The 27,918-nt window shown below is 44.7% G+C and overlaps 1 protein-coding gene across 1 annotated transcript in view; it reads left to right on the top strand.

Moving 5' to 3' along the window:
* The window catches only part of SUDS3 (SDS3 homolog, SIN3A corepressor complex component), a 110,479-nt gene extending 84,537 nt beyond the window's left edge, over positions 1-25,942 (top strand). The window contains exon 14 of the mRNA XM_049619881.1: positions 25,822-25,942. Within this exon, the coding sequence (XP_049475838.1) occupies positions 25,822-25,927 (106 nt within the window). The 3' untranslated portion in view covers positions 25,928-25,942. The remainder of the gene's footprint in view (positions 1-25,821) is intronic.
* Positions 25,943-27,918: the final 1,976 nt, after the last annotated feature.

Below are 27,918 nucleotides of genomic sequence, written 5' to 3'. Positions count from 1 at the left end.
GTATGTAGCATAATTAATTTAACCAGTGCCCTATTATTAGATATTGGTAGTTTGAAATTTTCCCATATTATAAATAATATTGAGACAGACATCCATATGCACAAACAGCTCTATTAATTTGTCTCAAGCACAGTTTTATTTTTATTTATTTTATTTTATTTTTATTTGAGAGAGAGAGACAGCAAGCTGGGGAAGGGGACAGAGGAAGAGGGAGAAAGAATCTTAAGCAGGCTCTATACCCAGTGCAGAGCCTGACCCATGACCCTGGGACATGACCTGAGCTGAAATCAAGAGTCCAACACTCAACAAACTGAAGCCACCCAGGCGCCCCTCAAGCACAGTTTTAAAATACGTGATACATATCACCAATTTGCTTGAGGGCTTTTATTTAAAAATGTAAGTAAAACCATGGTTTGCGAACATAATTCGTTCTGGAAACATCCTTGTAATCCAAAGCACTTGTATATCAAAGCAAATTTCCCCATAAGAAATCCATAGGAAATAATGGAAACTCAGATGATTTGTTCCACAACTCAAAAATACTCATTTAAGTGATTACAATTCTGTAATATAATACAAAATAATAAAGAAAATACAAAATATAATGAAAAACAAACAAATTAACCTGCACTTACCTGTGAAAACCTTGGTGTGAGGTTGACGAGAGAGGAGGGTCATTGTATAGCACGACTTTCATGATCATTAACGGAATCACTGCTATTTATTGGTTCAATGGAAATCTTTTCTTTTTGTGCAACTTTAACAAGGAACCTATCCAATAACACTTGCTTTTGCCTCCTTTTGAGGATTTTGCGGAAATGTGACATTGCATTGTCATTAAACAGATTCATTGTTTGCACTGCTACAACCTTATTCGGGTGGTGCTTTTCTACAAAATTTTGCAATTTCCCACATTTTACACATCTTCCTAATCTCACGTGAAGTGAGGGATTCCTCTGCCTTTTTCTCCTCCTCTGCAGATGAGATGCACACGTAGACTTCTTAGAAAATCTTGGAATTTTGGCCACTTGCCTACCTCTTTCATACTTTTCGATGATTTTCTTCTTTTTTTTTAAGTTTATTTTTATTTATTTTGAGAGAGAGCAAGTGGGAGGGGCAGAGAGAAAGGGAGACCCCAAGCAGGCTCTGCACTGCCACGCAAAGCCCAACGTGGAGCTTCAACTCACAGACCATGAGATCATCACCTGAGCTGAAATCAAGAGTCAGATGGTTAACCAACTGAGCCACCCAGGTGCCCCTTGATTATTTCCTTCTTAACTTCTACTGTAATCATCTTCTTACCACCTTTCTTTTCAACCTTTTTCTGCATGGGGGCCGTTGTATACACTCACAATACCCGTATTGACTACAATACAGTATTAATAAATGCCGGTCATATACTGTATTTAATATAACTGACAATAAGGAAGCAGAGGAAAGGGTCTATATCTGCAGGCAAACTGACCTAGAATGAAGCAAAGCATTCCTAAGCTTACTCTTGTATGGAAAAGCAAAGGTGCTTTGAAGTGACAAAAAATACCCTAGTGCCAGTTGTGAGCACCTTTCAATGTTCTGAAAAATCCCTGATTTCTGCCAAACAGTGGCCTGAGACTGAGCATCTGAGCATGGGAGACAATCACCCACAGTCCCACAATGAGAGAGAGAGAGAGAGAGAGAAGAACCATTGGCTCAGTTGTAATCATGTGACATTCCGTATCACGTACTACTCGTATTGCAAGGCATCGCTTGTTTATCAAGTTAAAATTTATTAGACATGTTTGCTTGTCTTGTGAAACACTCAAAGAATAAATTACTCACAATCCAAGGTTTTCCTGTATTTTTACATGCTCTTTAAAATATTTTATAGTTACAAAAGGGTTTTAAAGTAGATAGTGAAAGATACTAACCGCTGCCCCTTCCACTCCCTAAAGGTAATTTTTAGTAATCTTAACATATTCTTGCAGACCTTTTTCCATGTGCACCCACATCAAGTATACACCCAGGTTTGTTCATTTCTTTTTCTTCCCTCCCTCTCTCCCACAAATATTTTTTGAGTGCCAATCTTGGCCAAACATGGGACCAGGACATTGAGTGGTTGTTTCTAGGAACTTCCAGTGGACAGAACTAGTAAGTATGTACTTAAAAAACACAAAACACATGATAAATTCATATTGATGATTCCTTTTCAAATCATGGCTACACGGTTTATTTTTAAGACTTTATTTTATTAGGGTAGTTTTAGGTTTACAACAAAATTGAGAGACCATAGAGATTTCTTATATACTTCATGCCTCCATAATGCATACCCCCCACATTATCAATATCACTCACCAGAATGATAGATGTTTTTTTGTTTTTGTTCTTGTTTTTACCAAAGATGAACCTACACTAACATATCAAAATTACCCTAAAGTCAATAGTTTACCTTAGGGTGCGTTCTTGGTGGTTGTACGTTCTGTAGGCTTAGATGCATGTATAATGACAAATATCTGTCATTATAGAGTATTTTCTCTGCCCTAAAGAATCCTCTGTGCCCCACCTGTATTCATTTCTCCCCTCATGCCCCTCAGACCCCTGGCTACCACTGATCTTTTTATTGCCTTTTCTTGCATAAAGTTTTGCCTTTTCCAGAATGTCATATAGTTGGAATTACACAGTATGTGGCCTTTTCAGATTGGCTTCTTTTACTTAGCAATATGCAGTTAAGGTTCTCTGTGTCTTTCATGGCTTGATATCTAATTTCTCTTTAGTGCTCAATAGTATTCCTTTGTGTGGATGGACCATTCACCTACTGAAGGACATCTTGGTTGCGTCCAGGTGTTGGTAATTACAAGTAAAACTTCTGTAAACATCTGTGTACAATTTTTGTGTGGACATAACTTTTCAGCTCCTCTGGGTAAATACCAAGGACTTTGATTGCTGGATCGTATGGTAAGAGCACGTTTCATTTTGTAAGAAATAGGGTTTCTGTTTAACCTCAGCCCCCTTTTTTTTTCTTCCCAAGATTTTATTTAAATTCAAGTTAGTTAACATATAGTGTAGTTTTGGTTTTAGGAATAAAATCTCGTGATTCATCACTTACATAATAACATCCAGTGCTCATCCCAACAAGTGCCCTCCTTAATGCCCATCACCCATTTAGCCCTCCCCCTCCCCTCCTCTCCAGCAACTCTCAGTTTGTTCTTTAGAATTAAGAGTATCTTATGGTTTGCCTCCCTCTCTGTTTTTATTATTTTTTTCATGTCCCTTCCCCTATGTTCATCTGTTTTGTTTCTTAAATTCCACATATGAGTGAAATCATAGGTATTTGTCTTTTTCTCATTGACTTATTTCACTTAGGTCAATATTCTCTAGTTCTATCCACCTCAACATCCTTAGCTCTGTATTTCCTTTCCCCAATGCTGAGAATCTTGGGTCCAAAAGATACCAACATAATTATTTTTTTTGCTTCAAAATCCCTCAATACACACACACACACCAGTCAGCAATATCATCATTTGCACCACCAATTTGATTAATAAAAATAGTTTAGGGTTTTTTTTAAATTTGAAGTGAAATACATTACAGAAAAATCACGTTTACCCATTTTTTATATATTTTTTGCATTTCTTTTTTACCTATTTGAAAAAGTGCAATTCAGTGGATTTAATTATACTCACAATGTTGTCCAAATATCACCACTATTGAATTGAAAATCGTTTTCATCATCTCAGTAAGAAATCCTATACCCATTCAGCAGTGACTGCCTATTCTCTCCCCTGCCCATCCCTGGGCAATCACTAATCTACTTCCTGTCTCTATGGAGTTGTCTATTCTGAACATTTCCTCTAAAGTAAATCCTGCATTATGGGGCCTTTTGTGCCTAGCTTCTTTCCCTGAGCATATTTTCAAGTTCGTTTATGTTGTAGTATGGATCAGTACTGCATTCATTTTTATGGCTGAGTAATATTCCATTGCATGCAGAGACTACAATTTTTTTTTTAATTTTTTTTTTTTAATATATGAAATTTACTGTCAAATTGGTTTCCATACAACACCCAGTGCTCATCCCAAAAGGTGCCCTCCTCAATACCCATCACCCACCCTGCCCTCCCTCCCACCCCCCATCAACCCTCAGTTTGTTCTCAGTTTTTAACAGTCTCTTATGCTTTGGCTCTCTCCCACTCTAACCTCTTTTTTTTTTTTTTTTTCCTTCCCCTCCCCCATGGGTTTCTGTTACGTTTCTCAGGATCCACATAAGAGTGAAACCATATGGTATCTGTCTTTCTCTGTATGGTTTATTTCACTTAGCATCACACTCTCCAGTTCCATCCACGTTGCTACAAAAGGCCATATTTCATTTTTTCTCATTGCCACGTAGTATTCCATTGTGTATATAAACCACAATTTCTTTATCCATGCATCAGTTGATGGACATTTAGGCTCTTTCCATAATTTGGCTATTGTTGAGAGTGCTGCTATAAACATTGGGGTACAAGTGCCCCTATGCATCAGTACTCCTGTATCCCTTGGATAAATTCCTAGCAGTGCTATTGCTGGGTCATAGGGTAGGTCTATTTTTAATTTTCTGAGGAACCTCCACACCGCTTTCCAGAGCGGCTGCACCAATTTGCATTCCCACCAACAGTGCAAGAGGGTTCCTGTTTCTCCACATCCTCTCCAGCATCTATAGTCCCCTGATTTCTTCATTTTGGCCACTCTGACTGGCGTGAGGTGGTATCTGAGTGTGGTTTTGATTTGTATTTCCCTGATAAGGAGCGACGTTGAACATCTTTTCATGTGCCTGTTGGCCATCCGGATCAGAGACTACATTTCTTATCTGTTCCTTGATGGACACTTGGGTTGTTTCCATATTTGGCTCTTGTGAATAATGCTGCTATGAACATTGTTGTACACATTTTGTTTGAACATTTTGTCTTCAATTCTTGTGTGCATATTGTTTTTTGCAGTCTCTTTTCATTCTTGGTGTATACTCCACGAGGGGTATCTAGTCAAATTTTATATTTTAAAGTTACTTAAAAAAATTCTTCTCTGTGTGGTTATAATACTAAGTGAATACAAATTTAGTTTCATTTATTTTATTTTGCTTTGAATTTTTAGGAATTGCTTTTAAATTTAATTTTGTTGGAAGGTCAGTTTAGGATAGAAATTCCTGGCCCACATTTTCTTTCCTTGAAGATTCTAAATATGATTCTTTGTTTCTTCTAGCATAAAGTGCTACTGTTAAAAAGCCTAATGACCATCTGATTTTACTTATAAGTTACTTGATCTTTTTGGCTTGGTGTCCAGAGCATAATCTTTTTTTTTTTCTTTTTTCCTGTTAAGTCCAGTAATTTTCTTGGATCTGTTTCAGTGTTGGTTATTTTGGGTTGATTTTCTTGAATTATGGTTCTGTTTTTTCTATTTCATTGCTTTAGATTTCTTTCTGAGGGACTTGTATGAATATTCTATAGCTATTACTTTCTTAATTTCTTTTATCCCATTTTTCTATATCAGGTTACAGTGGGGGCTTTTTCCTTCCATTTTTGGTGAGCATGTATTTCTGGCACATTTTCCTTGTCTATAAATTCTCTGTTTTCTTATAATTGTGAATCATATTTGACAGCGATACTTTTTTGTTATTCAGTTACTCAGTGAAATGAGTTTTCGTATATTTTTATTTGGAAAAATCAACCTAGGATAGCTTTTCAAGCTTCCCGTTTCTAGAGCTCCATCTTTAGTTGTTCTTTGTGATAAAAAATACGGCCCCATACTTTCAGCTGTGTATTTTCTCTACCCTTTACTTCTGCTTACATCTGGGCATTCTCTTTCATTTGCCCCTGTTGTCCCTGCCCTGTTGGATTCTACTCCTAGCAGGTTCTCAGTATAGGGCTTTGCCCTGGAAGAGAGCATTGGTTTGCTTTGAGACCAGTATCCAGACCTTCCTTATCCCATGCTGGTCCCAATGCTTACTTGAGTTGGAACCCGCAGACCCCCTCCCATTTCCAGCTGATGTTCTCAGGTCAGCCTGCCTTGCTTCCCTGTGAGCCTCAGTTGGTTTAACGGTCTCAGAAGGACCCCCCCCCCTTTCCTTCCCTCTGTTTCATCTTGCAAAGATGGTATTAACCATGTGGGTCCAATAGCTACTGATGGTTTGTCCCCACCCCCTCATATTTTGGGATTTGTGGGGATACCTGTCACCTAGGTTTGTTGTAGATCTTGTCTAGTTTTGCTTTCTGTTTTGGATCAGGTTTCCTAGAGGCAGAGCCTGAGATGGGGACTCTGGTACATACGATGGATTGACTGGGGGAAGTGCTCTCAGAAGAAAAGGAGGGAGAGAAGCAGGAGACAGCAGAGAAGGGCGTAAGCAAAGATGAGATTTCAGCTGGAGAAGAGCATCCGCCTGATCCCATGGGATGTTCTGGGGTGTGACAAGCATAACAGAGTTGTGCTGCCTTATGTAAGGGGGGGTTACCTTTCTACCCCCCTTGTCCAGCTATTGGCTTCAGGTTGCCACTGAGAGGCACAACTTCCTGAACAAGGGACTTCCACTGGACTGAGAGCAATTCTCCAGAGAAGGGGGCAGGGCAGCTGTGAGCTGTTAGTGTAGGGGATGGGTGCATCAGCCCAGTAAAGGGGTCTGGGGGGCACCATTAGCATCAACTACACTCTCCCAACTAATCTCTCTGTTTTTATGGGGAGACATTCTAAAACATGTCACAGTCTCTGTCACCTTCTCAGAATCTGAGTTATCCTTTATATATGTGGTCTTTCTTCCTCCAGCAAGCACCTGATCCCCTCTTTACACAGAGCCTTTGCCTGAAAGAAACAATCCTACAATAATAAATTAAGGATTATATCAAGATTTCCCTAAGGCAAGACTTGATATCTTTTTAGTTCCAAATCCCAGGTGCCTTGCAAAGTGTGTATGGTGGGTATTATGAATTCCTTGGGTGGGTTCGACGTGGTGCAGTATACATAGAGGGAAGGAGTATACTGCCTGTGGACTTGTTCTTTCCTGGTCTTGCAAGAAATATCTGGCAGGTCCCATGGCTTTGGAGAACTATTCAGTTACAAGGACAGGCTGCTTTTAGTAACTACACAGCCTTGTCTCTTTTCTAACTTAAATCTCCTCCTTCTCCCTTTGAAGGAGCAGAGCTGGGGGAGGGCACATGGGCTGACTTCACTAGTTCTGCAGTCTGTTTTCTTCTTTGTGGCAACCTATGGTTTCTGCTTCTCCCAGCCCCAGGTTGGAGGAGAGTGGGTGGAAAGAGAGATTGGGGTAGGGGATGGGACAGCAGTGAAGAAGCTATCGTGCAGCTGATGCTGTTGATAGCTTCTCAGAACTGTGAGAAATAAATTTCTGTTGAGATTGCTATCCTGTGGGCAGAGTGGAAGTCAAAGCTGACTCTCCCATGGGGTACTTTTGTTGGTTCCCAAGAGAGCCTGCCTCTTGGGTCTTTGCCTATATACTCTACTTGCTTGCAGCTCTCTCGCTGTGCTTTGGTCCCTGCATACGTCCAAGTGGTTCTCTTGGACAGGATACTCTTAAAGCATGATGCCAGCCAGCTTCCTTCTGTGGGAACCATATTAATGTCCAGGAAATTCATTCCTTTGTCTCCCCCTGCCAGTGGAGGGGAAGCTTATTCCCAGTGAAGTCCTCTCTTTATTCCACTCCCCGACACAGAAATCTCCAAACATAGCCTCTTGTCCTGTTGGACTTTTGGTGAGGACCCAACACTGTGCCCTGAGTTCACCAGACTCCAGGAGGCACATATTAAGCTCTCTGAGGCTGCCTGTGTTTGGCCTGAGATGAGAGGGTGTCCTCCCCTGCCCCTGTTACAGTGAGGTGGGGGAGGAGGGCTGTGAAGTACAGCCCTCCAACAAGTACATGACCATCACAGAATCCTCACTCCAATTCCTTCCAAACCCCAGCCTCGTTTTTGTAGCCCAGAGATAGGGGATGCATGAATGCCTGCCAGTCCGGTTTAATACTCCCTTGGCATGTCCTGTACAGGTAGGATGGCACCTTAATTTAGGAGGTGGGGGTGTTGGTCCAACTCCAAGAGAGAAAATTATTTTAATATCCTCTTCTATACCTGTCCAATAAATATTTGTTTGTTGGCTTACTTGTGGAGGATTATGGTTTTGTTTTTAACGGAGAGAAGCTAATCTTCTTTGTTCTGTGTTGGGCAAATGTAGGGTGCTAGCTGACCATTGCCCTGGGATTTGTGTATCAGAAAAACTCTCGGGACTCTGTCAAGGTAGCCTCCCCACTTGCTTGGTGTACAAAGCCCACCAGAGGGGTGGAGATGGATCAATTTGAGTCAGGCTTCTGGGGCTTCCTGGGAGGACAGAATTAATACACCAATCTCTAATCTCCCAAATTAATAGGGAGTCCTGGTAGGAGGGACTTGTGGGGATCTTGGTCCACATTCAGTGGCACAGAGAAGAATCATGGGAACCACGAAATAAAATCAAGTTGAAGAAAAGGAGAGTAGAGGCCGATGACCCAGACTCAACACGGAGCTCTCCTCAGGTACTGAAAGCAGGGACTCACATAGATACTGGTGCACTGATGTTCCCAGTGGCATCAAAGGTGGAAACCACCCAAGTGTCCATTAGCAGATGAATAAACACATGTGGTGTTTCCATATAGTGGATCATGAAAAGGAATAACATTTTGGTACATGGTACAACAGGGACGAACTTTGAAAACATCATGGTGAGTGAAGTAAGCCAGACACAAAAGGAAATATACTGTATGTTTTGCTTATGCAGGGGACCTAGAATAGGCAGATTCTTAGAGACAGAAAGTAGAATAGAGGTTGCCAGGGTCTGGGAGGAGGGGTTATGGGGGGTTCTTTCTTAATGAGTACAGAGTTTCTGTCCGGGGTGATAAAATACTAGATCTAGAGATGGATGGCATGCTTGTATCCATTCCCCTCAATCCATATGTTGAAGTCCTAATGCCCAGTGTGATGGTATGAGGAAGTGGGACCTTTGGGAGGTGACTAGGTCTCGAGGGTTAAGCCCTTACGAATGAGATTGGTGCCCTTAGAACAGAGGTCCCAGAAAGCTTGCCAACCCCCTTCTGCCATGTGAGGATATCACAATAAGGCTGAAATCTGGAAGAGGTTTTCTTACTAGAACATAACTATGCTGGTGCCTTGATCTTGGACTTCCCGGTCTCAGAACTGTAAGAAATAAATTTTTGTTGTTTATAAGCCACCTTATCTGTAATATCTTGTTATAGTGGCAGCTTAAATGGATTAAGACAGTGGAGTTGGTTACACAGTATTGTGAGTGTACTTAATGCCATCTGGCTGAAAGTGGTTAAAATGGTAAGTTTTATGTTATATATATTTTACCGCATTAAAAATGTTTTTCCCTCTCAACCTACATACCTTATTGTCCCTAGAAAACACTGGTCTGAGATTAGGTGAGCAATTAAAGAGGGAGCCCACAGGTGGTGTACTCAGCCAGATTGGTATGGTGGAGGGATAATAGCCAAGTCCAGGAGCTGGCCCAACAAGAAGCCATTGCAGAGTGACCCAGGATGGCCAGACACAGCATAGCGTTGCATTTTCTCCTTGGGATGTCAATCAACAGAGTCAACCAGCACCCATCCCATTGAGTAACAGCTTCCTCTTCTTTCCCCTCCTGCCCCCTATTGAGATGTGAATGTTAGACAAGATGCTTCCCTGGACCGCCTTATGTCCCTGGGTGTCGTGGGCTGATTGTGTACCCTCCAACACCCCACATTCATAGGTTGAAATTGTAACTCCCAGTCTCTGAGAATGTGACTATGTTTGACATAGGGTCTTTTAGGAAGTAACTGAGGTGAAATGAGGTAATTGGGGTGGGCCCGAATCCAATATGGCTGGTGTGTTCATTTATTTAAAAAAATTGTTTTTAACATTTATTCATTTTTGAGAGATGGCGAGGGAGCGTGAGTGGGGGAGGGGCAGAGAGAGAAGGAGACACAGAATCAAGAGCAGGCTCAAGGCTCCGAGCTGTCAGCACAGAGCCCAATGCAGGGCTCGAACCCACGGACCATGAGATCGTGACCTGAACTGAAGTCAGACTCCCAACCAACTGAATGACCCAGGTGCCCCGAGGTGCATTTATTTATAAGAAGAGATTAGGACACAGACAGGTATAAAGGGAAGACCTTGACTTTGGACGTTTAGCCTCCAGAACTGGGAAAAGTGGTACTTTGTGATGGTAACCCTAGCAAACTAATACACTGGGTAACTTTGAATAATTTATAGGCCAAAGGAAGTTTCCATAGGGATATATGGACTCTTCCTAGTCAAGCCTGTGGAATTCTTGAATACTATTTAAAAAGACACCATCAGGTCTCAAGTGGGTAATGTTGCTCAGGGGAGAATTTCAAGGAAAGATTGTGAAGGTTCTGACTTGGGGTGGGGCTTTGTTTTATAGTACTGTATTTCGCCTCCTTTGGCCCTATACATGGCTCTCTGGTGTGTGTGTGTGTGTGTGTGTGTGTGTGTGTGTGTGTGTGTGTCTATTTTCAAGACACAGGGAAAGGAGGAGGGGTAGAAGAAAAAGAAAGTACAGACCCAACTCTTCTGTCCATGGTTGCCTTTAATAAGGAAGAGTGACCCAACTGGGGATTTTTTTAAGACTGAATGTCTGAACTCCACTGGACAGGAATCATCTTTCAAAACCATTCTGAGTTGCCTTTACCCCTCCCTCTCTGGAACAGCAATGGCAGCAGCCGGAGCTTTGGCAGGTCAGACCAACTCTGTTGCCTTGACAATAAGATCATCCTGTGTAGACCCAGGTACTGCTAACCAAGTTAGGTACAGAATAATTTAAAGCCTCAGCACTCTGGATTTGGGAATCAGCTGAAGGAACGACAGGTTAAAGGCTGCTTTATGCCTTATTTGTCTTGAAGGGGTAAAGGGAAGAATAATTGAGCTCACGAGTCTGGGACAAAATTGGTATGTATGAAGGCATATTGGAGAGGATTGTTATATTTCCTGAATCTCATGATGTTACAGACTCTGCCATCATTACCCGGACAATATGTTAATATTTATTCTGGTTACTGTTAGTAAAAATGTTTATCCTACACATAAAATGCTTCACGCAAGTGTATTAGGAACGTCTGAAGAACTATTTTCCTCTCATTTATAATCAACCCATCCACGTATCCACCCACCCACTCATCACATCACCCACCCATCCATTCACATATGTACTCACCTCCCCATCCATCCTCCTTCCTGTCCATCTACATACCCATCTATCCATCCCTCCATCTGTCCATTCCCCACACACCTACCCACCTAATCACCTACCTTCTTCAGGGTGATCTGATCTAGTAACTTCTCTTCATCCCAGTTTTCTTCCCTGCATGTCTGCAACAGCTCCTCCCTGGTCTCCTTGCCTCCAGCCTTTCCCGTTTTGCATCTTTTGTTCACATGGCAGCCTGAATGATTTCTCTACACTTCAGTTTGTGAAATCAAGGTAATAGTATTTCTTTCTCTGGATTATTGTACCTGGATCATCATTCACTCCCCCAGCAATGGCGCATGGAGCTCCTGCTTTGTGCATCAGCCTCCTTTACAGGCACCGGGGATATAGCAGCAAGCAAGGCAAACAGGTCTTGGCCTCACGGAGCTTTCTTTCTAGCGGGAGAGACACATAGTGCATGATGCAGTTTCAGAGAACAACACACGTTTAGAAGTAAGACAGTGATGTACATGAAGGGCTTAGCACCATCTGTAGCACATATAGATGTTAAATTAATGGCAGTTGTCATATTAACAGTAATTAATATTATGTGATTAGTCTTCCACAAGCCTTTCAATAATAATTATCATCGAACATTTATTGAGCATTTAATATGAACCAACTGTTATGCCAAGCATTTAATCTCACAACAACCCTATGAGGTGGATACGATTATTTCCCTCATTTGAGATGTGGGAACTGAAGCACGAGCCCCTCATTGTTTTCAAGGAAATGTCCAGACTCCTCACACTTGGGTACTCAAGGCCTTTCATGATCTGGCCCTGCTTGTCTCTCCATCCTCATGCCTTGCTGACCTTGTTGTCCCCTGCCTTTTTACCCTCATCCTTCAAGGCTCAGCTCAGGCATCACCTCCACCAGAAGGTTTTCCTTGACCCTGATCCTCCCCTTTCCCTGACACGCCCCAGGCAGGGCCACGTGCTTTGCCTGTGTGTTCCTGTCATCCCCCTCTCATGGTTCTTACCACACAGGACTGCAGCCGTCCACTCTTTGCTGCCCATGAGAGAATGTGAGCGCTATGGCGGGAGGTGGGTGCATCTTGGCTTTTTCTCTTTGACCGCAGGATCCAGCCCAGTGATGGGCACATAATACGTGCTCAATATACGATTCCCTGAAGACGTTCTGCTTTAATCCTTTGTCTCTCTTGGGGAAAGGCTCCTTTTCTGAGAGGTTGTTGTAGATCAGACAGGAGTTTCCTTGGAACCAGGGTGGATTAAAGCCCCAGGAAGGGGTGACTCATGCTCGTTACTCAACCTCCCCTTGTCCCCACTAGATGGTACAACAGATACAAGGTGGGTAGGAAAGTATTTTGTAGATAAACAAGGGCCAAACAGAGAACCTGTGGATAAAAGCATATTTGCTTAGGTCTGAATTTAATGCCCTGGCTTGACATGTTTGCCACAGGGGGGGAAAAAATGTCCCACAGGGTATGGAGCCTGCTTGGGATTCTCTCCCTCCCCCCTTCCCCTCCCCACCTGCTCACCAGCTTCTGCTCTATCTCAAAAAAAAAAAAAAAAAAAAAGGATGAAAGGAGAAAGACTTCTTGACCTTTCTAAATAACAACTTTCCTACAACAATTGAGTATGCCAAGAGCATAGCTTTTGTAACTAAATTGTCCGGTTTAAATTCCCTTTATGCCACTTACCAATGTGAGACCCCAAGCACAGTTTTAACTACTCCATGGTCCTCAGTGTTACCATCTGTGAAATGAAGAAATAAAAGTTCTTGGTTCATATTCTTGTTGTCAGGATTAAATTAGAAAATAATGTATGTGAAGTGCCTGGCAATCCTTGTTTCTTTGTACTTATTTAAAAAAAAATTGTTTTTAACATTTACTTATTTTTGAGAGAGAGAGAGAGAGACAGAGCATGAATGAGCAAGGGAGGGGAAGAGAGAGAGGGAGACACAGAATTGGAAGCAGCTCCAGGCTCTAAGCTGTCAGCACAGAGCCTGATGTGGGGCTCGAACCCACAAACTGTGAGATCATGACCTGAGCTGAAGTTGGACACTTAGCTGACTGAGCCACCCATACTTAACTGACTGCACTTATTTTCATGTGACTACCAGAAACTTCCAAATTGCAAGTGTGGCTTCTGTTTCAATTCTACTGGACAGCTTTGTTCAAGACTGGCTGCTTTGAGCATACAGACTTTACTTTCCTCATCTCTGTCTGTAGAATCTAGTGCTTGGTTGGGACGTGTGTGCAGAATATGTTCTTGATGACATGTTTGGCTTCACTGTGATCTTGCTTGCAGCTTGTTTAATGCAGAATCATCATTTGATTGATATTTGCCTTGTTGTGGTTCAAATGGAGGGACCCCCCTTTCCTGGAGCCCCAGCCTGGCGAGGGTGGGTTGGAAACAGCAGAGGCAAAAAGCTCACGCCATGACCCTCCACCCTGTAAGGATAGCCTGGAAACCCAGATGGTGGCTCTCAGAGGGATACCTCCAGGACAGATTTGCCTCCAGGAGGCAAATGGTTTGGCTTCAGGAAAGAAAATCTATTCCAGAGGAAGTCAGAGAGTAGATTTTGTTCCAGGGAGGAGTGTTGCCCTAGGCGCTCCCAGAAAAGACTGGAGAAGCAGCAGATGGGGAATGAATATTGGCCATGATATGACGGTTCTCATTCAATTAAAATATCAAATGGGAAAGTAATAGGAACAGGGTGTTTAGTGGTGGGCTAAAGACCAGGCTGAGCAGGGAAAATGAAAGCAACATTATCTCAGGTGGGAAAGACATGGCCTTGAATTTTTTTCCACTTAAAAAAAGTTTTTTCCCTTCTTAGTCTTTTGTAAGAGTTGATACCGACTTATATTTGACAAGTCTAGTAACCATTTATAGTTGCTATTAAAAGAAACCCTTAAAATAACTATGAAAAGTCAGGTACCATTTTCCCTCCTGGGTTTCTTAGTTTTTAAGTCTTGAATGTTCTGTCAGGCCTCTGGGTCTGCTCAATTTCCTGCCAAGTGGGTCAGGAATCTCTGGGTAACTGGGATGGAAGGAGCGAAGAGGAACCAGTCAACCCAGTGGGCGAATATTTACCCTGCCCCTGAGGCAATGGGGAGCAGGAACTGGAAAGGGTGTCCAGTGATCCAAGGGGTCTTGTCTTTCTCAGAAGTCCTTTGGTGCCAAGGGCCAAAAAACCCAATTAAATTTGTGAGGGAAAAGGACTTATTGGACAGACTTTGTAAAATCTCAAAGGACCCCAGGGCATTATGGGACAGGATTGTTTTCAGGTCGCCATTTTTCTGGAGATGCTTCCCTCATCCATCCTGTGATTCTCTCTGTTGAGGAACTTCCTCTCATAGGAGAACTGTAGTCTGTTTGACTCAGAAATTTCCTCTTCTCCATTTTCCTCTCCCTTGATTCCGGCATTGTTTTGGCCTGCCACAGAGGCCTGACTCAGACTTCGTGGGCTCAGAACCCACCAGTCCCTGATGATCATTTCTATTTGTGGTAGGAGTTGAATGAAGGAAAATCTTGATATTTTTGGTGGTGGTTGTGGGGATTGGATGTTTCGCCACCTCTCACCAACTTCAGAACTGTGAAGACCTAAGTTCCCAGTTTTTGTAATAAGTCTTTTATGTGGAAATAAAGTTTTGTTGGAAAAGCCTCGGCAGAGAGCTGTGCCCCATGGTATGACCTCTAAAAATAGAATTATCTTGGTAGTGGTTACTGTGTGTTACTTCCCAATATCATTTTTTCTCCTTCTTCTCAATAAACCCTAATTTTGTTTGCAAATTCTTCTAACTACAGCATTCAGGGTAGACCTAGATAAGGGATCAGCAAACTTTTGCAGAAAAAGGCCAGAGTAAATACTTGAAGCATTTGGTGGTAGGGATTTGAATATGGGCTCTGTCACAACTAGTTGTGTGACCGCTCTCTGCTGCAGTGTAGAAGCAGCCATGGACAGTGTGGCTGTGTCCCAGTAAAACTTTAGTTATAAAATCAGGCAGCGGACCAAATTGTGACCTGCAGGTTGTAGTTTGCCAACCCTGCTCTGGATAATCCAAGGCAGGGCTTCTGAGTGTCAGCACTAATGACATTTTGGACCAGATAGTCAATCCTTTGTTGTGGAGGATTGTTTTGTGTGTTATAGTATGTTATAGCAGCAGCCCGGCCTCTACATCTCCCCCCGCAGTGTGACAGCTAGAAATGTTTCTGAGCATTGCCAAATGTCCCTGGGGGCATTTCCCTGGTGACTGTTACTGCTCTGGGGTAGTTACATGAACTTGAGCTAATCCAAATAGACCAACGGGAAGGGCTTTTATAGTCCATAATATGGAGAGAGGTTCTGTCTGTCTCCTCTTAGACGTAAACAAGAAAGCACCGACACCAAATGGTATCCACAACCACCTTACAACTGTCTTATGATGACGGGCATCGGACTCTGGACGGAGTCTGCACTGTGGATGGCAGAGCAGAGAGAGACTAAGAATCCAAGACCTCTTTGAGTAGCTTTGAATCAACCGGACCTGAAGCCCTCCTTACGTATGGTCTTCCTGTTGGAGAAGATGACGCGTTTCCTTATTGTTTTAGATGGAGTTTGTCAGGGATATTCAAGGAGGTAATTTGTCAGTGTGCACAGAAAGATTTCAGTAGGTTACCCTCCGGTATGCCTGTGTTTGTATGTAGTGGCTGGATATCAGTCATGAGGCAAGCAGGGCAGCAGGGCCTGTGACTGGCGTCTCAGCATCATCATGTTTCCTTTTGGCCCCGCAGAGGCCTTGGAGCATTTATCTTGCTACCTGCCCCCCACCCCACCCCCAGCCAGCACAGTGGTACATGGCTTCTTTCTGGCTCCATTGCAGTTGGAGTTCTCTGTGAACTTGTTCAGCAATGTGGGTCTTTTAGAGGCACTTAAGCTGCCTGATAGGTTACAGAGAATTTTTTAACGGTGTCTTCCTAGGAAGGAGATTTGATCAGAAAACAGTGGCAGCATTTGGCCTGATACATGGGCGTCGGGTCCCGAATTGCAAACGTAGTGGCTACAAAGATAACAGGAAACCAATTTCTACTTAATTCAAATCACAGTTCCCCTTGGGACCGTGCCCTTTATTGCTTTCAAGTCTCCCTGGTCACTCCCTTCCCCACCCTCCCCTTCCAGTTCTTGGCTGCTACTGAGGTGGGAAAAAGGCCTGTACAACAGAATCAATAAAAAGAAGACTTCTAAGAAGGTTTTCACAGCAAGCTTATTGAGCAGTGTTGGAAAGGCTACCGGTCTTAAGCGGAGAGGCCCTGGCTTCAGAATTTGGCTCTGAACTTGCAGGCCATTTCACTTGGCTGAGCCTCAGTTGTACTCATCTGTGGGAATGGGCAGAATGGTATGTGCCCATCAGTCGAATGAGATAATGTATGTGAGTGAGTGTGATGAGTCAGGAGATCGGAGGAGAGCTGCTTGGACAGAACAGGGGTGTGATCAGTGGATACTTCGGGCCCACATTCTTCTCCCTTTTTGGTGGTACCCATTGTTTGATTGTGGTTGAGGTTTCCTTAGTCTGGGTTGAGATTAATGGGATGTACAGAACCGGGGTGTTTGTGGGGTATTGGGGAACCCCATGGCTCTAGGCAGTGGTCTCAGAGCCAGGTGTCAGGGGCATCTCTAGGCATCTTCCCAGGCCTCACAGACAACTACTGGCAGTCCCGAGGAACTCAGGGCCCACAAAAAGAAAGTATCACCACCGGTCCTCCAAATGGGGAGCAGTGAGGTGGGAATTGGCTTTATAATTTGCCAGTCCTGAGTCTGAACCCTCCCCTGCCATTGATTCACTGTGTAACCCTTAGGATAATTAGTTAACCTCTCTAAGCTCCATCGGTAAAATGGTGACAATAATAGACTTTTTACCAGAGGGTATTTGAGGGAATTGCGTGAAGCGTATGCCTGGCCCATAATGTGTGTGTAAACATTACCAGCTGCGGTTTGTACTTTTATTGTTTGGAGGCTTGTTCCTTCCATCTTTCCTGAAATGCCCCAACGGCTTATTATGGAATGTGGTTGTTTCAGGAAAGCGAGGGCTTGGGAAAGATGGCGTCTTGAGGACAAACTGTCAGGATAGAATTGTGAAAGCTGCCAGGCTTGGGCCAGGCTTGAGACATTTCATCACCCGCTCCTGAAAACCAGCTCAGATTCCTCCACCTCCTTCAGCCCTTACACTTAACCCGTCGCTAAGCCCTGCTCTTGGTTTTCCCCTAAATGTATCCTGAACGGGGCCCGCTTCTCCATCTCCCCCGCTCCCAGCCCCGTTGGAGCCCCCGTATCTCACCTAAACCCTGGTAGCAGCCTCCTCGCTGGTCTCTGCTCCCGCTCCTGTCTCCCTGCCACCCACACCCCCTGCAGCAGCTGGAGAGGAGGCTTAAAAATGTAAATCAGAACACATCTTCAGCTCCTTGAAACCCTCCAGTGCCTTCTGACTGCACCTAGAATAACAGCCAACATTTCCCACGGTCTGGTGGAGAATGTTCTCTACCCGCCCCTTCAGGGTGGCTGAATTTTTCTCCTTTTTTCAGGTCTTCATTTAAATGTTGTCTGTGACCTGTGTGAGTCAGGTGCTTCCCATCCCTTCTGTCTACAGTATTTACAGCTGGTCATTACAGACCTACTTGTGTGTTGATTCATGCAGCACCTATAAGCCTTGGGAGGGCAGTGATGCTGTCTGTCTTATTTACCACTCCGTCCTTGTACCTGGCACATAGTAGGTACTATATAATATCTGGTCTGGCGAATGAATGCCATCAGGCCAGTTGATTCTGTTTGTCTTTCGTCACTTCACGCCTTCTGAGGGGAAGAAACTCTGTATACAGGTGCTGTGAAGCTCTTAATAATTGGAATCTCACTCCAGTGTGGTAAGAGGCGGGAGAGCTTAGTGGTTAGTTATGCACACTCTGATGCCGGACTTTCTGGGTTCAAATCCCAGTTCTGCCCCTGTTACCTGTGTGCCCTTCAGCAAGTTACTTAGACTCTCTTTGACTCAGTCTCCCCCTTTGTCAAATGGGGATAACATCAGTATCTACTTACGGGGGCTAATTAAGGTGATCTTTGTGAAACCATTGGTACACTGTGTGTGCTGAGCCATGGTGACTGCGATTACCCAATTAGCATGTGTTGAACATTTCCCTTTCTGGGTGAGTTTTACACCTTCTCTCTTTTTCTAATTTTTTGAAGTCAACGCACTATTTATGTGACTCTTTGAGCATCTATTTCATGCTCTACCCTGGGAATACAGAAATGATCCCACAGATTTAGTTCCTGTTCTCATAGGGCTTACATATCAGCGGGGAATACAGGCTTCAAACACATAATCGCAGGTGAGATGAATGAACTGAAAAAGAAAGAGTGTGCAAGGGGAATACATTCCAGGGAAATGAAAACTTTGTGCGTGTATAGGGGCAGTCAAAGAAGTTCTACCCGGGGCGCCTGGGTGGCTCAGTCGGTTGAGTGTCTGACTTCGGCTCAGGTCATGATCTCGCAGTCCGTGAGTTCGAGCCCCGCGTCGGGCTCTGGGCTGACAGCTCAGAGCCTGGAGCCTGTTTCGGATTCTGTGTCTCCCTCTCTCTGACCCTCCCCTGCTCGTGCTCTGTCTCTCTCTGTCTCAGGAATAAATAGTTAAAAAAAATTAAAAAAAAAAAAAAAAAAAAAAAAAAAAAAGAAGTTCTACCCAAGAATGTAGACCTAAGCTGAAGAGAGAGCTCAAGGTAGAGTAAGATCCATTTAGGAGATAGAAGGTGCTGGGGTGGGGGGGGGAGGGGAGAGGATGCTGAGCAGAGGGAACAGCTTGTGCAAAGGTCCGGAGGCTGCAGAGAACATGGCACATTCACGACTAATAGGTGCAGTGACTAATAAGTACATAGCTGGATAACCTGGTTATGGAAAATAATTGCTTGAATTTTCAGGGATCTCTGCAGACAAGACCAAGAGATAATAATTTGAATATAAGAGCTTTATCTGGGAGGTGATTCTGAATACCAGTTGAGGAATGAGAAGGTGAGAGAGGGAAGGGAAGGAGCTGGGGAAGGATGCATAATCAAAGAAGTTACCACTGTGGGCAAGTAGGGAACTGTAGGGGCCAGTGTCAAACATGCATCTCAGTTATCCCACCCAATAGATTATGGAGCTGGGGAATTTACACACCATCTACCATTAGTCACTGTTGGAGGGCTGCTCTTGGTAGGGACCAGGGGTCCTTAATTCCCTGGCACCTCCATCCTGCCATGCATGTGAGCAAAAGTAGAGTCCGGTCACCAGAGAAAGCTGTCCAGCAAATGAGAGCAGGTGTTGGCTCTTGGAGGTTGGGCCAATTTGGTGATGGCGAGGGGACCCCGCAGGGAAGCAGTGCATCTGCTACACACCCCGACCCGCCTTGACGCTTGACACTGTTGGGGTCACAGGCAGGAACAGCTTGCGAAGGCCCTTGTGAGCTGTCGTAAAAGATTTTGGATTCTATCCTTTAGGGAGCCGCTGTTGGCTTTTAAGCTGAAGGGAGGCTTCATCAGACCTGCAACTTAGACCACTCTGGTCCTTGGGTGGAGAATGAATTGTTGTGGCCGAGGAGCAAATAGAGAATTCAGGAGGTAGTCGCGGCTCTCTGGGTCAGAGCAGGTGGAGTTGGGATGGAGAGCAAGCTGGGGAGACGTATAGGAGCCAGAATGGACCAGATTGAGTGAAAGCCTGCATCTGAGGAAGGTGGTGGCCCTTTTCCATAATACCGTCCTTATGCTAAATTAGACACAGGTGTCTCCGAGACTTGGCAAGTGGGGCTGTAATTTTCCCAAGCCCCCCACCCTCCACCCCTTACCTGATAAAGCTCTGTCATCTGCTGCAGTCTCGCTGCCCACTTTTCACAGCACTTCCCAGGCTGCTGGGACCAGCATAAAATGAAAAGCCCCTATTTCCCACCTTGCCAGCTTTCCTTCTGCCTGGCCCACCCTGCTGTGCCTAGCAAGGGTTGGCTGCAATGCCAGCGTCTGAACCAGCATTATTGTCAAGGAATGTGGAAGCAGCCGGGCCAGGGAGCAAGGGGCGGGGATGAGCATTCCATTTGCCATCTGTGGCTCGAGCAAGAGCTGTGTTGATGAGATCCAGGACCGTTTCTGTGTGATCCGGAGAAATGCGTTTCAACTGAGCTGGCAAGGGGGTCATCATCTCTAGGTTCATGTGGGTGTCCTGTGGGGTCACTGTGTTCTCTGCGTGTGGGGCTGGGATGCGGGGTATAGAAGTCTGCTTTGTCCCCAAACCTAAGTCCTCTGTTGGGCCCTGCTGGGCACAAAATGCTGCCTTGCTCTTCTGGCGGCTGTAGAGTGGTACCAGCCCTGGCTGAACACATGCTCGTTAAAAATCACTCAATTACCGTTCGACCGTAAACACTTTATCTTAAGATTTTTCCGAATTTAAAGGGGTCTTCAGGGTTATTCATTTAACAAATCTTTATTTCCAGAAAATTTCACTTTTCTTCTGAATAAAGCCTACCCCTCCTCAATTCAGTACTCTGATCACAGGGGTACCAAGAGAGCTGTTGTTGCAGTGAGGCTCGCCTTTGGCCTCTGATGAATACACCCCAGACCCAAGCTGGGCCCATTAGAATCCGAGAATAGAGACAGGAAAGGTAGTCCTTCGTATCTGAAATTGTAATGTACGGAAGACGGTGCATGGCTGGATGTTGTTTTTTTTTGTTTTTTTTTTTTTTTGCCCAAGAGACAAAACTGTTTCGGGAGGAGAGGGGAGAGAGAGAGGAGACAGATTCTTTTTGGCCCAGCTATTTCCTGTTCTTTTAGTTCCATGTAACTCCCCAATATTCCTATAATGAATTTGTCTTTTTTGCTTATGCTGGCCAAAGTGAGTGTCTTTGATGTGGAGGAGAGGGGGCTAAAAAAAGTCTCTGCCCACAGACTGGCAACGTTTTGGAGGCCTTTAAAGGGTTAGAGAGAAAGTTTGTTTCAACTCCCAATACTGGACATTTTTAGAGTCACCCTGAAAAGAGACCCTGTGCCCATGAGCAGCTCGTCCCCACTCCTCCCTACAGCATGGCCGACCCAGGCCCTGGTAGCACTAATCTACTCTCTGCATCTGTAGATTTGCCTAGTCGTATAAACGGCACCACACGCTGTGTGGCCTTTCGTGTCTGCCTTCTGTCCCTTAGCGTAATGTGTTCGAGGTTCATCCGTGTCGGAGCACATATCAGACAGAGCTTTGTTCCTTTTATCCTGAATCCTATTCCGTTGAATTGGGAGACTGCATTGTGTTTATCCATTCATCAGATGATGGACATCTGAGTTGGGTATTGGACATTTTTGGTTATTGTGACTAGTACTGCTATGAGCATTTAAAATAGCAGGTCAGAGCATGTCGCTTAGTGTTGACTCTGTCATGCCTCCCAAACTCCAAATAAACGCACAGGCTCTCACCATGGCCCAGCGGGCCCCATCCGACCTGGCTGCTGCCTCCCTCTCAGACTCCTCTCTTCTCTGCTTTTCCTTGGACACACCAAGATTGGAATGTTCTGTCCCCAGGCATTCCCAGGATTCTCCTTTACTTTGCTGACATCTCTGATCAGATATCACTTCCTCAGAGAGGCTTGCTCATCCATCACTTCTGACCCTGCTGTATCCTTCTTCATAGGATTTTCTGTAACAGAAGTTGTATTACTTATGTGCTTGCTTTTTTTCCCCCTAGAAGGTAAATTCAGTGATAGGTGGGACTTTTTCACTGCTGTATCCTCTGTGTTTGGCTCATACTAGGAACTTAACCAATAGTTGTTGAATGAATGAATGAATGAATGAATGAATGAAAGAAAAGATGGGACCTTGCAGGTGACACATGAGAAGCTGAGGCCCAAAGAGGGGTAGGGCCTGGCCAAGTTTACATGGCTCATTTGCTCTCTCAACTCCAGTCCTGTGTCGCTCCTCCAAACTTTCCTTCCCTCAGATGTTTGGATGCTGGGTAGCTTGTGCTGATTCCAGTCACCATTACTTGGGACTACTTCCTGCTAAACCAATTAGCAAATCAGAATCTCAAACCCTTCAGATTGGGCACCTCTCACCATTTCCTTACTTCTCCAGCCACCCGTCCCATCATTTCCCAACACACATCCTACCTTTCGACCCTCCTGAAGGACTTACAGTTCCTTGAGCACCCGGATGCTCCTTCTTGCCTCTTACCATTGCCCATGCTGTTCCCTTTGTCTGGAATACTCTTCCCACAGACCACCTAGTATAGATGGCCAACTCAGACTCATTTTCATGGCTCAGGTGGCCTTTTATACCATTTGGAAGACTTTCCTACCATGGTGTTCCACCCAGACTGAGCAAGATGCCTCTCCACTGCATATTGAAGGCCTCCATTATAACAATATCACTCTACTGAGGTTGACTGGGTCTCCTCCATAATGTAGATGCTGTGAGTCTGCAGTGACAGGGTCATGCCTTTCAAGGTTGAGACTTTATTCCCAATCCCCTGCACAGTGCCTGGCCCAGTGAAGGCACTTGGCAACCATGGCTTATGTGGGTTTCTTTGTTTTGATCAAAGGAGGAGAAGTGGATGCAGCAGTGACCCATAGCTCTCCTACCTTTCAGCGTGCTTCAGCCAGTTGCCACCTGCCAGGTCCACATCTATGCCAGAACTGCCAGGATTCAAACTGTCTATGAGAAGCAGTTCAGAGGGTCAAGGAATTAATACCTTCTGCTTCAAGAGCAGCCCTTAACTAGTGATTCTTGGGAGTTGATGTATAAATACCCCAGCTCTCCTTTTCTTTGGATGGGCTATTCCATCTGAGACCTGAATGGTAAGGAGGAGGGAAAAGATGTGTTTTGCACCTGTCCTCAGGGTTCCTCATAGAGAGACAATGGGATTAGGCTCCTGTTGCCCTCTGTGGTAGCTCGCTATTTCCTCGCTTCTATACTGGTGTTTCCTCCACTTCATAAATGGACCACTTTCACTCAATTCCTTGTCCAATCCAATGGAATTGTCAGAATGCCAACACCCTCGCCAAAGGCCCCAGCATGTGTGGGTTCCTTTTTTTTCTTCAAGACCATGATGACACCAACTGGAATGTATCAGCCAACCAAACAAGCTCATAAATGCCAATTAGTTACATTGATGAGCAATGTTTATGGGTTCCTGCAGATCAATTCATAAATATTATAAATTGCAACAATTTCTAAATAATGCCCTGTGACTAATGGCTCTGGTTGTAGTGGATTTTATCACTCTGTTGAGTACCTAATCGTCCTCAGCATCACTGAATGTTTTTGTGACCTGCAACAACACGACAATGACTCGAAGTCCAGCAGCAACAAGGTCAAAGAGACTGCTTTTCTAGCTTCTGTCCTAGTTGATGAGGGCCTTGGTATTTCAGTTTTTAGTGGTCTAATCTTTTGTGCATGTGCATATGTGTGTGCACATGCATGTGGGTCTGTGTGTGTGTGTGTGTGTGTGTGTGTGTGTGTGTTTGGTGGTGGAAAGCTGTCCTTTTCTACCACTTAGGAAATATCATGTATTCTGGTCTTTACCTGTTATTTCAGAGGCTCATTCATTCATTCATTCATTCAAAAGATATTTATTTATGGAGCACTTTCTATGTGCCCCACACTCTGTGAATGCTGGGAATAGAGCGGTGTATTGGTCAGGATAGGCTATGTTGTGCTGCTGTAACAAGTTAACTTTGAAATCCCAGAAGCTTCCAATGACAGAGGTGTTTTTCCTCATTCATGCTGTTCATCCAGTGTGGATCAACCAGAGATGAGCCTCCATGTAGTCACTCAGGGACCCAGGCCGATGGAACCTTGCCAGTCACTGTGGCTGGGGAGCTGATAACTAGAGAGTTACTGTACCTGCTTTTCTGTGTGTAAGCCCAGAAGTGACATGTCTCACTTCTGCACTCAACCTGTGAGCCAGAATTAGTCACTTGGTCCTAATTAACTGCAAAGGAGGCTGGGGAATGTGGAAGGAGCATTACTTAACTCCTTAGCTTGTGTTGTAGCTCACATTGTAGGAGACGGTAGGGGTCAAATAAATTTATTGCATAAATAATTGTTTAACAGTAAGTGGGGTGAAGGCTACAAAAGAGAATTTGGGATGCTATGAGAGTATGAAATAGGAGACCCAGTGCCTTCTAGATGGTCTAGGATGCTTCCCCAGGGAAGGGGTGGTGTTTCGGCTGAGACCTGAGGGTGAATAGGAGCTGGTCATAGGGAGCGAGGGACTCCACTGTCTCACAAAGACAGATCACCTCAGGCTGTACTCTCAGAGAACTTACAGTGTAGCTTGGGAGATGAGAAATAGAAATAATGATAATACCAGTTAGCCAGCAATGGCAGCCCACGTGGTTGGATATGTGCTGTGTTAAGTGCTTTCTGTTCATTATCTCACTTAATCTTGCAAACATTTAGAAATGTACTGCCCAGCAAGTATCTGGGCAGGGCCTGAGCTCACGTGTGCACCTCAAGTTTATGTTTTTTACCGCTGTGTGCCACTCCCTCCAGGGTGATTGCCCAGTGACTGACCAGTCTAGCTCAGTGCTCACTGAATGCTGGGGTATAAGAGAAGGAGCTCTCCCTTCTAAGCTGATCTTCCTCTGCCTCTCCAATAAGTCACTGAATCTCCCCAGACCTCAGTTCATCATGAAAATGAGAGCATGTGGCTAGATCAGAGCTTTTAAAAAATGTTGTAATGTAGTGGAATATTTTAAAAAATGCAATCCAGTATTTAAAGCAGGCAGGTTAGTAACCTAGGGAAGATCCTTAAGCCTCACCCCTACTTTTTCCCATCTTGTTTAACAGCCCCTGGGTCCCCCCTGGAGGGGCCTGGCATTCAGCAAGTGCTCAACAAACTACTGAACCGTCTAAAGCTACTTCCAGTCCTCAAGTCTGCTGAGTGTTCCCAGTATTATGATTAGCTGTGGCTATTCAATTATACCAGTGGACTCCCTTCTTGTCTCTTGTGGCAGGTAGAGTAAGGGCTCCCCCCAGCCCCCGAAGGATATCCACATCCCAATCCTGGAAACCTGTAAATATGTTACCTTACAGTGGTAAAAGAGACTTTGCAGATAAGGTAAAGTTAAGGATCTTGAATACAGAGGATTGTTTACAGATGATCTGGGTGGGCCCAATGTCATGTAACCTCAAGGGTCCTTATAAGAGGGGACAGGTAAGTCAGAGAAGATGTGGGGATGGAAGCAAAGGTCAGAGAGAGAGGTTAGAAGATGCTACACTGCCGTTTTTGAAGATGGAGAAAGGGGCCACAACCTAAGGAATGTGGGCAGTTTTTCGAGAAGCTAGTGCCTCCAGAAGGGATAAAACCCTGCTGACACCTTGAATTTAGCCCTGCCAAGTTTCATTTCAGACTTCTTCCCTCCGTAACTGTCAGATAATAAATTTGAGTTGTTTTAAGCCACTAAGTGTGTGATACTTTGTTACAGCGGCAACAGGAAACTCCGATATCCCTCGAAACAACAACGTAACCTATCCTGCAAGTTGCTTGTATCTGTGCTTAATGGCCAGACTATTGATTGTAGAAGCCATGTGCTGCCACTATGCTTACTGCTCTTCTCTTATTTAATTCTCCAAACAGCCCTGTGCGTAGAGACTGTCATGTCCAATCAGTAAAGATGAGGAAACTGGGGCTCTGGAGAGGTTATAGCCCCAGCTCAAGGGCACGCAGGTGTGCATCTTTATGACTATCACTTTGAACAGGTAAATTGCTTATCTTTGTTTAATTAAGTTTTTTTTTCCCTGAGGGTTTATTTTATTTCTTCATTTGGAAGATATTCTTCTTTCTTGATTTTACTTGACTTTCTGTGTTGGTGTCTGTGCGTTAGATAAAGCAGCCACCTCTCCCAGTCTTGAAGGAGTGGCCTCGTGTAGGAGGTGAACCTTCTCATTCAACCCTGCCCTAGCTCTTGGTTATCTCTCAAACCTCTGTGATTGTCCAAGTAGCCTGTTTTATTTTTATGGCTCCCAGTAGTTGAGGGTGTGCTGAGACCTGTCTGTGTCCCAAGGGCAGGAATCTTGGTCTGCACCTGGAGTCAGTCAGGCTGATTAGAAGCCAGACCCTCAGGTAGCAGCTGTTAAGGTATGCAGCATATACAGTCCCAGTAAGCCCATGGGCCATCAGAATCAGGTGATGTAAAGGTGTGTCCATAGTAGATGTGAACATTGGGGCCCCAGACTAGGGTATAAAAAGCATTTCCAGAAGATACCAGCTAGTGGAGGCAGAGGGAGAGAGCACAAAAATGATGTCCATCAGCCTCTGTTCCCTGAGAGCCCCTCCCTAGGCTCTTAGCTGCGTCCCAGACCAGTAGCCCCTGGGCCAGAGCTCCTGCACAAGCAAGACTCAGAAAGACCTGGGGTGTGTTTGGCTGCTGTCTGTGCAGTGCTCTGGGGGTGAGAGCCTGCCAAGGAGTCTCTCTCTGATTGGTATAGTCCTGTGGGACCCAGGCTGGCAAGCTCTCCCGGCCTCCAGAGTCAGGTGATAAAGGGGTGTCCCCTTGGACAGCCAGAAATACCACATAAAAGCTCCATCTGGGAGATACCGGAGCTCTGGAGTGTGGCAGAGGCAGAGCCGAAGACGGTGTCCCCCAGCCAGCAGGCCCCTAGGTATGTGCCAAATTAGATGTGTGGCCCTCAGGCCGCTTCTGTGAGATGAGCAAATGAGCGTCATTCAGAAAAGTCTGGGCACCTCTCCATTGGCTTCCTGTGCGCTGGGCCTGGGGAGGCGGGTCCACCAGCCAGTTCTCAGATACCTGGACTCTTGTGGACCTAAGGGACATCAGTTTCCAAAGCTAGATGTTGTGGGGGCTTGTCCCTCTGCTGCAGGGTCTGCAGAGTTGGGGTGCTGACATGTGCTTCAAACTCTTTGCTTCTCAGGGAGCAGCTCTGGGTTTTGAGTTCCCTCCTGAGTACGGGTAGCTGTGCTGGGGATGGGGTTTGTGGCAATATCAGGTCCCGGCCTTTCCTAACCACCTGGATGAAGGAAGGTCTTCTCTTATTCACAGATGAGTAGGTTTTTTCCCTACAAGTGAACCCACCTGTGTTCTTCAACATACCTCTAGGCACTGCCTTCCAAGGTGTCATCCAAGAATTTGCCCCATTCTCTGGGCATCTTGGGGCTCTGCCTCTTCACAGATTCTTTGTCCACAATCTTGTTCATATATATATATATGTGTGTATATATATATATATATATATATAGAGAGAGAGAGAGAGAGAGAGAGAGAGAAAGAGAGAGACCTATCTCTCTATCTCTAAGATTGTAGACAGATTTATCTATCTATTGTAGATAGATCTCTCTATATATTTATATATATACTTTTTTCTTAATGTTTATTTTTGAGAGAGAGAGAGGCAGAGACAGAGTGCAAGCAGGGGACGGGCAGAGAGAGAGGGAGACACAAACCTGAAGCAGTCTCCACAGCTGTCTGAAGCAGCTCTGAGCTGTCAGCACAGAGCCTGATGCATGGCTCAAAATCACCAACCGTGAGATCATGACCTGAGCCGAAGTCAGACGCTTCACCGACTGAGCCACCCAGGCGCCCCTGTATATATTTCCTTTAAAAAAGATCCTTTCCGTGAGATGTGTTTTCCTTTTTGGCTACCTTATTCCCATGTTTCTTTTTTTCCCCTTCTTCTCCAAAAATATCTGCAGCCTCCATTTCACTGCCCACTCAAC

Source organism: Panthera uncia (assembly GCF_023721935.1).
Source record: "Panthera uncia isolate 11264 chromosome D3 unlocalized genomic scaffold, Puncia_PCG_1.0 HiC_scaffold_8, whole genome shotgun sequence".
In the NCBI taxonomy this organism is placed as follows: domain Eukaryota; kingdom Metazoa; phylum Chordata; class Mammalia; order Carnivora; family Felidae; genus Panthera; species Panthera uncia.
Note: the sequence above shows the minus strand (reverse complement) of the source record. Positions and strands in the feature narration are given on the sequence as shown.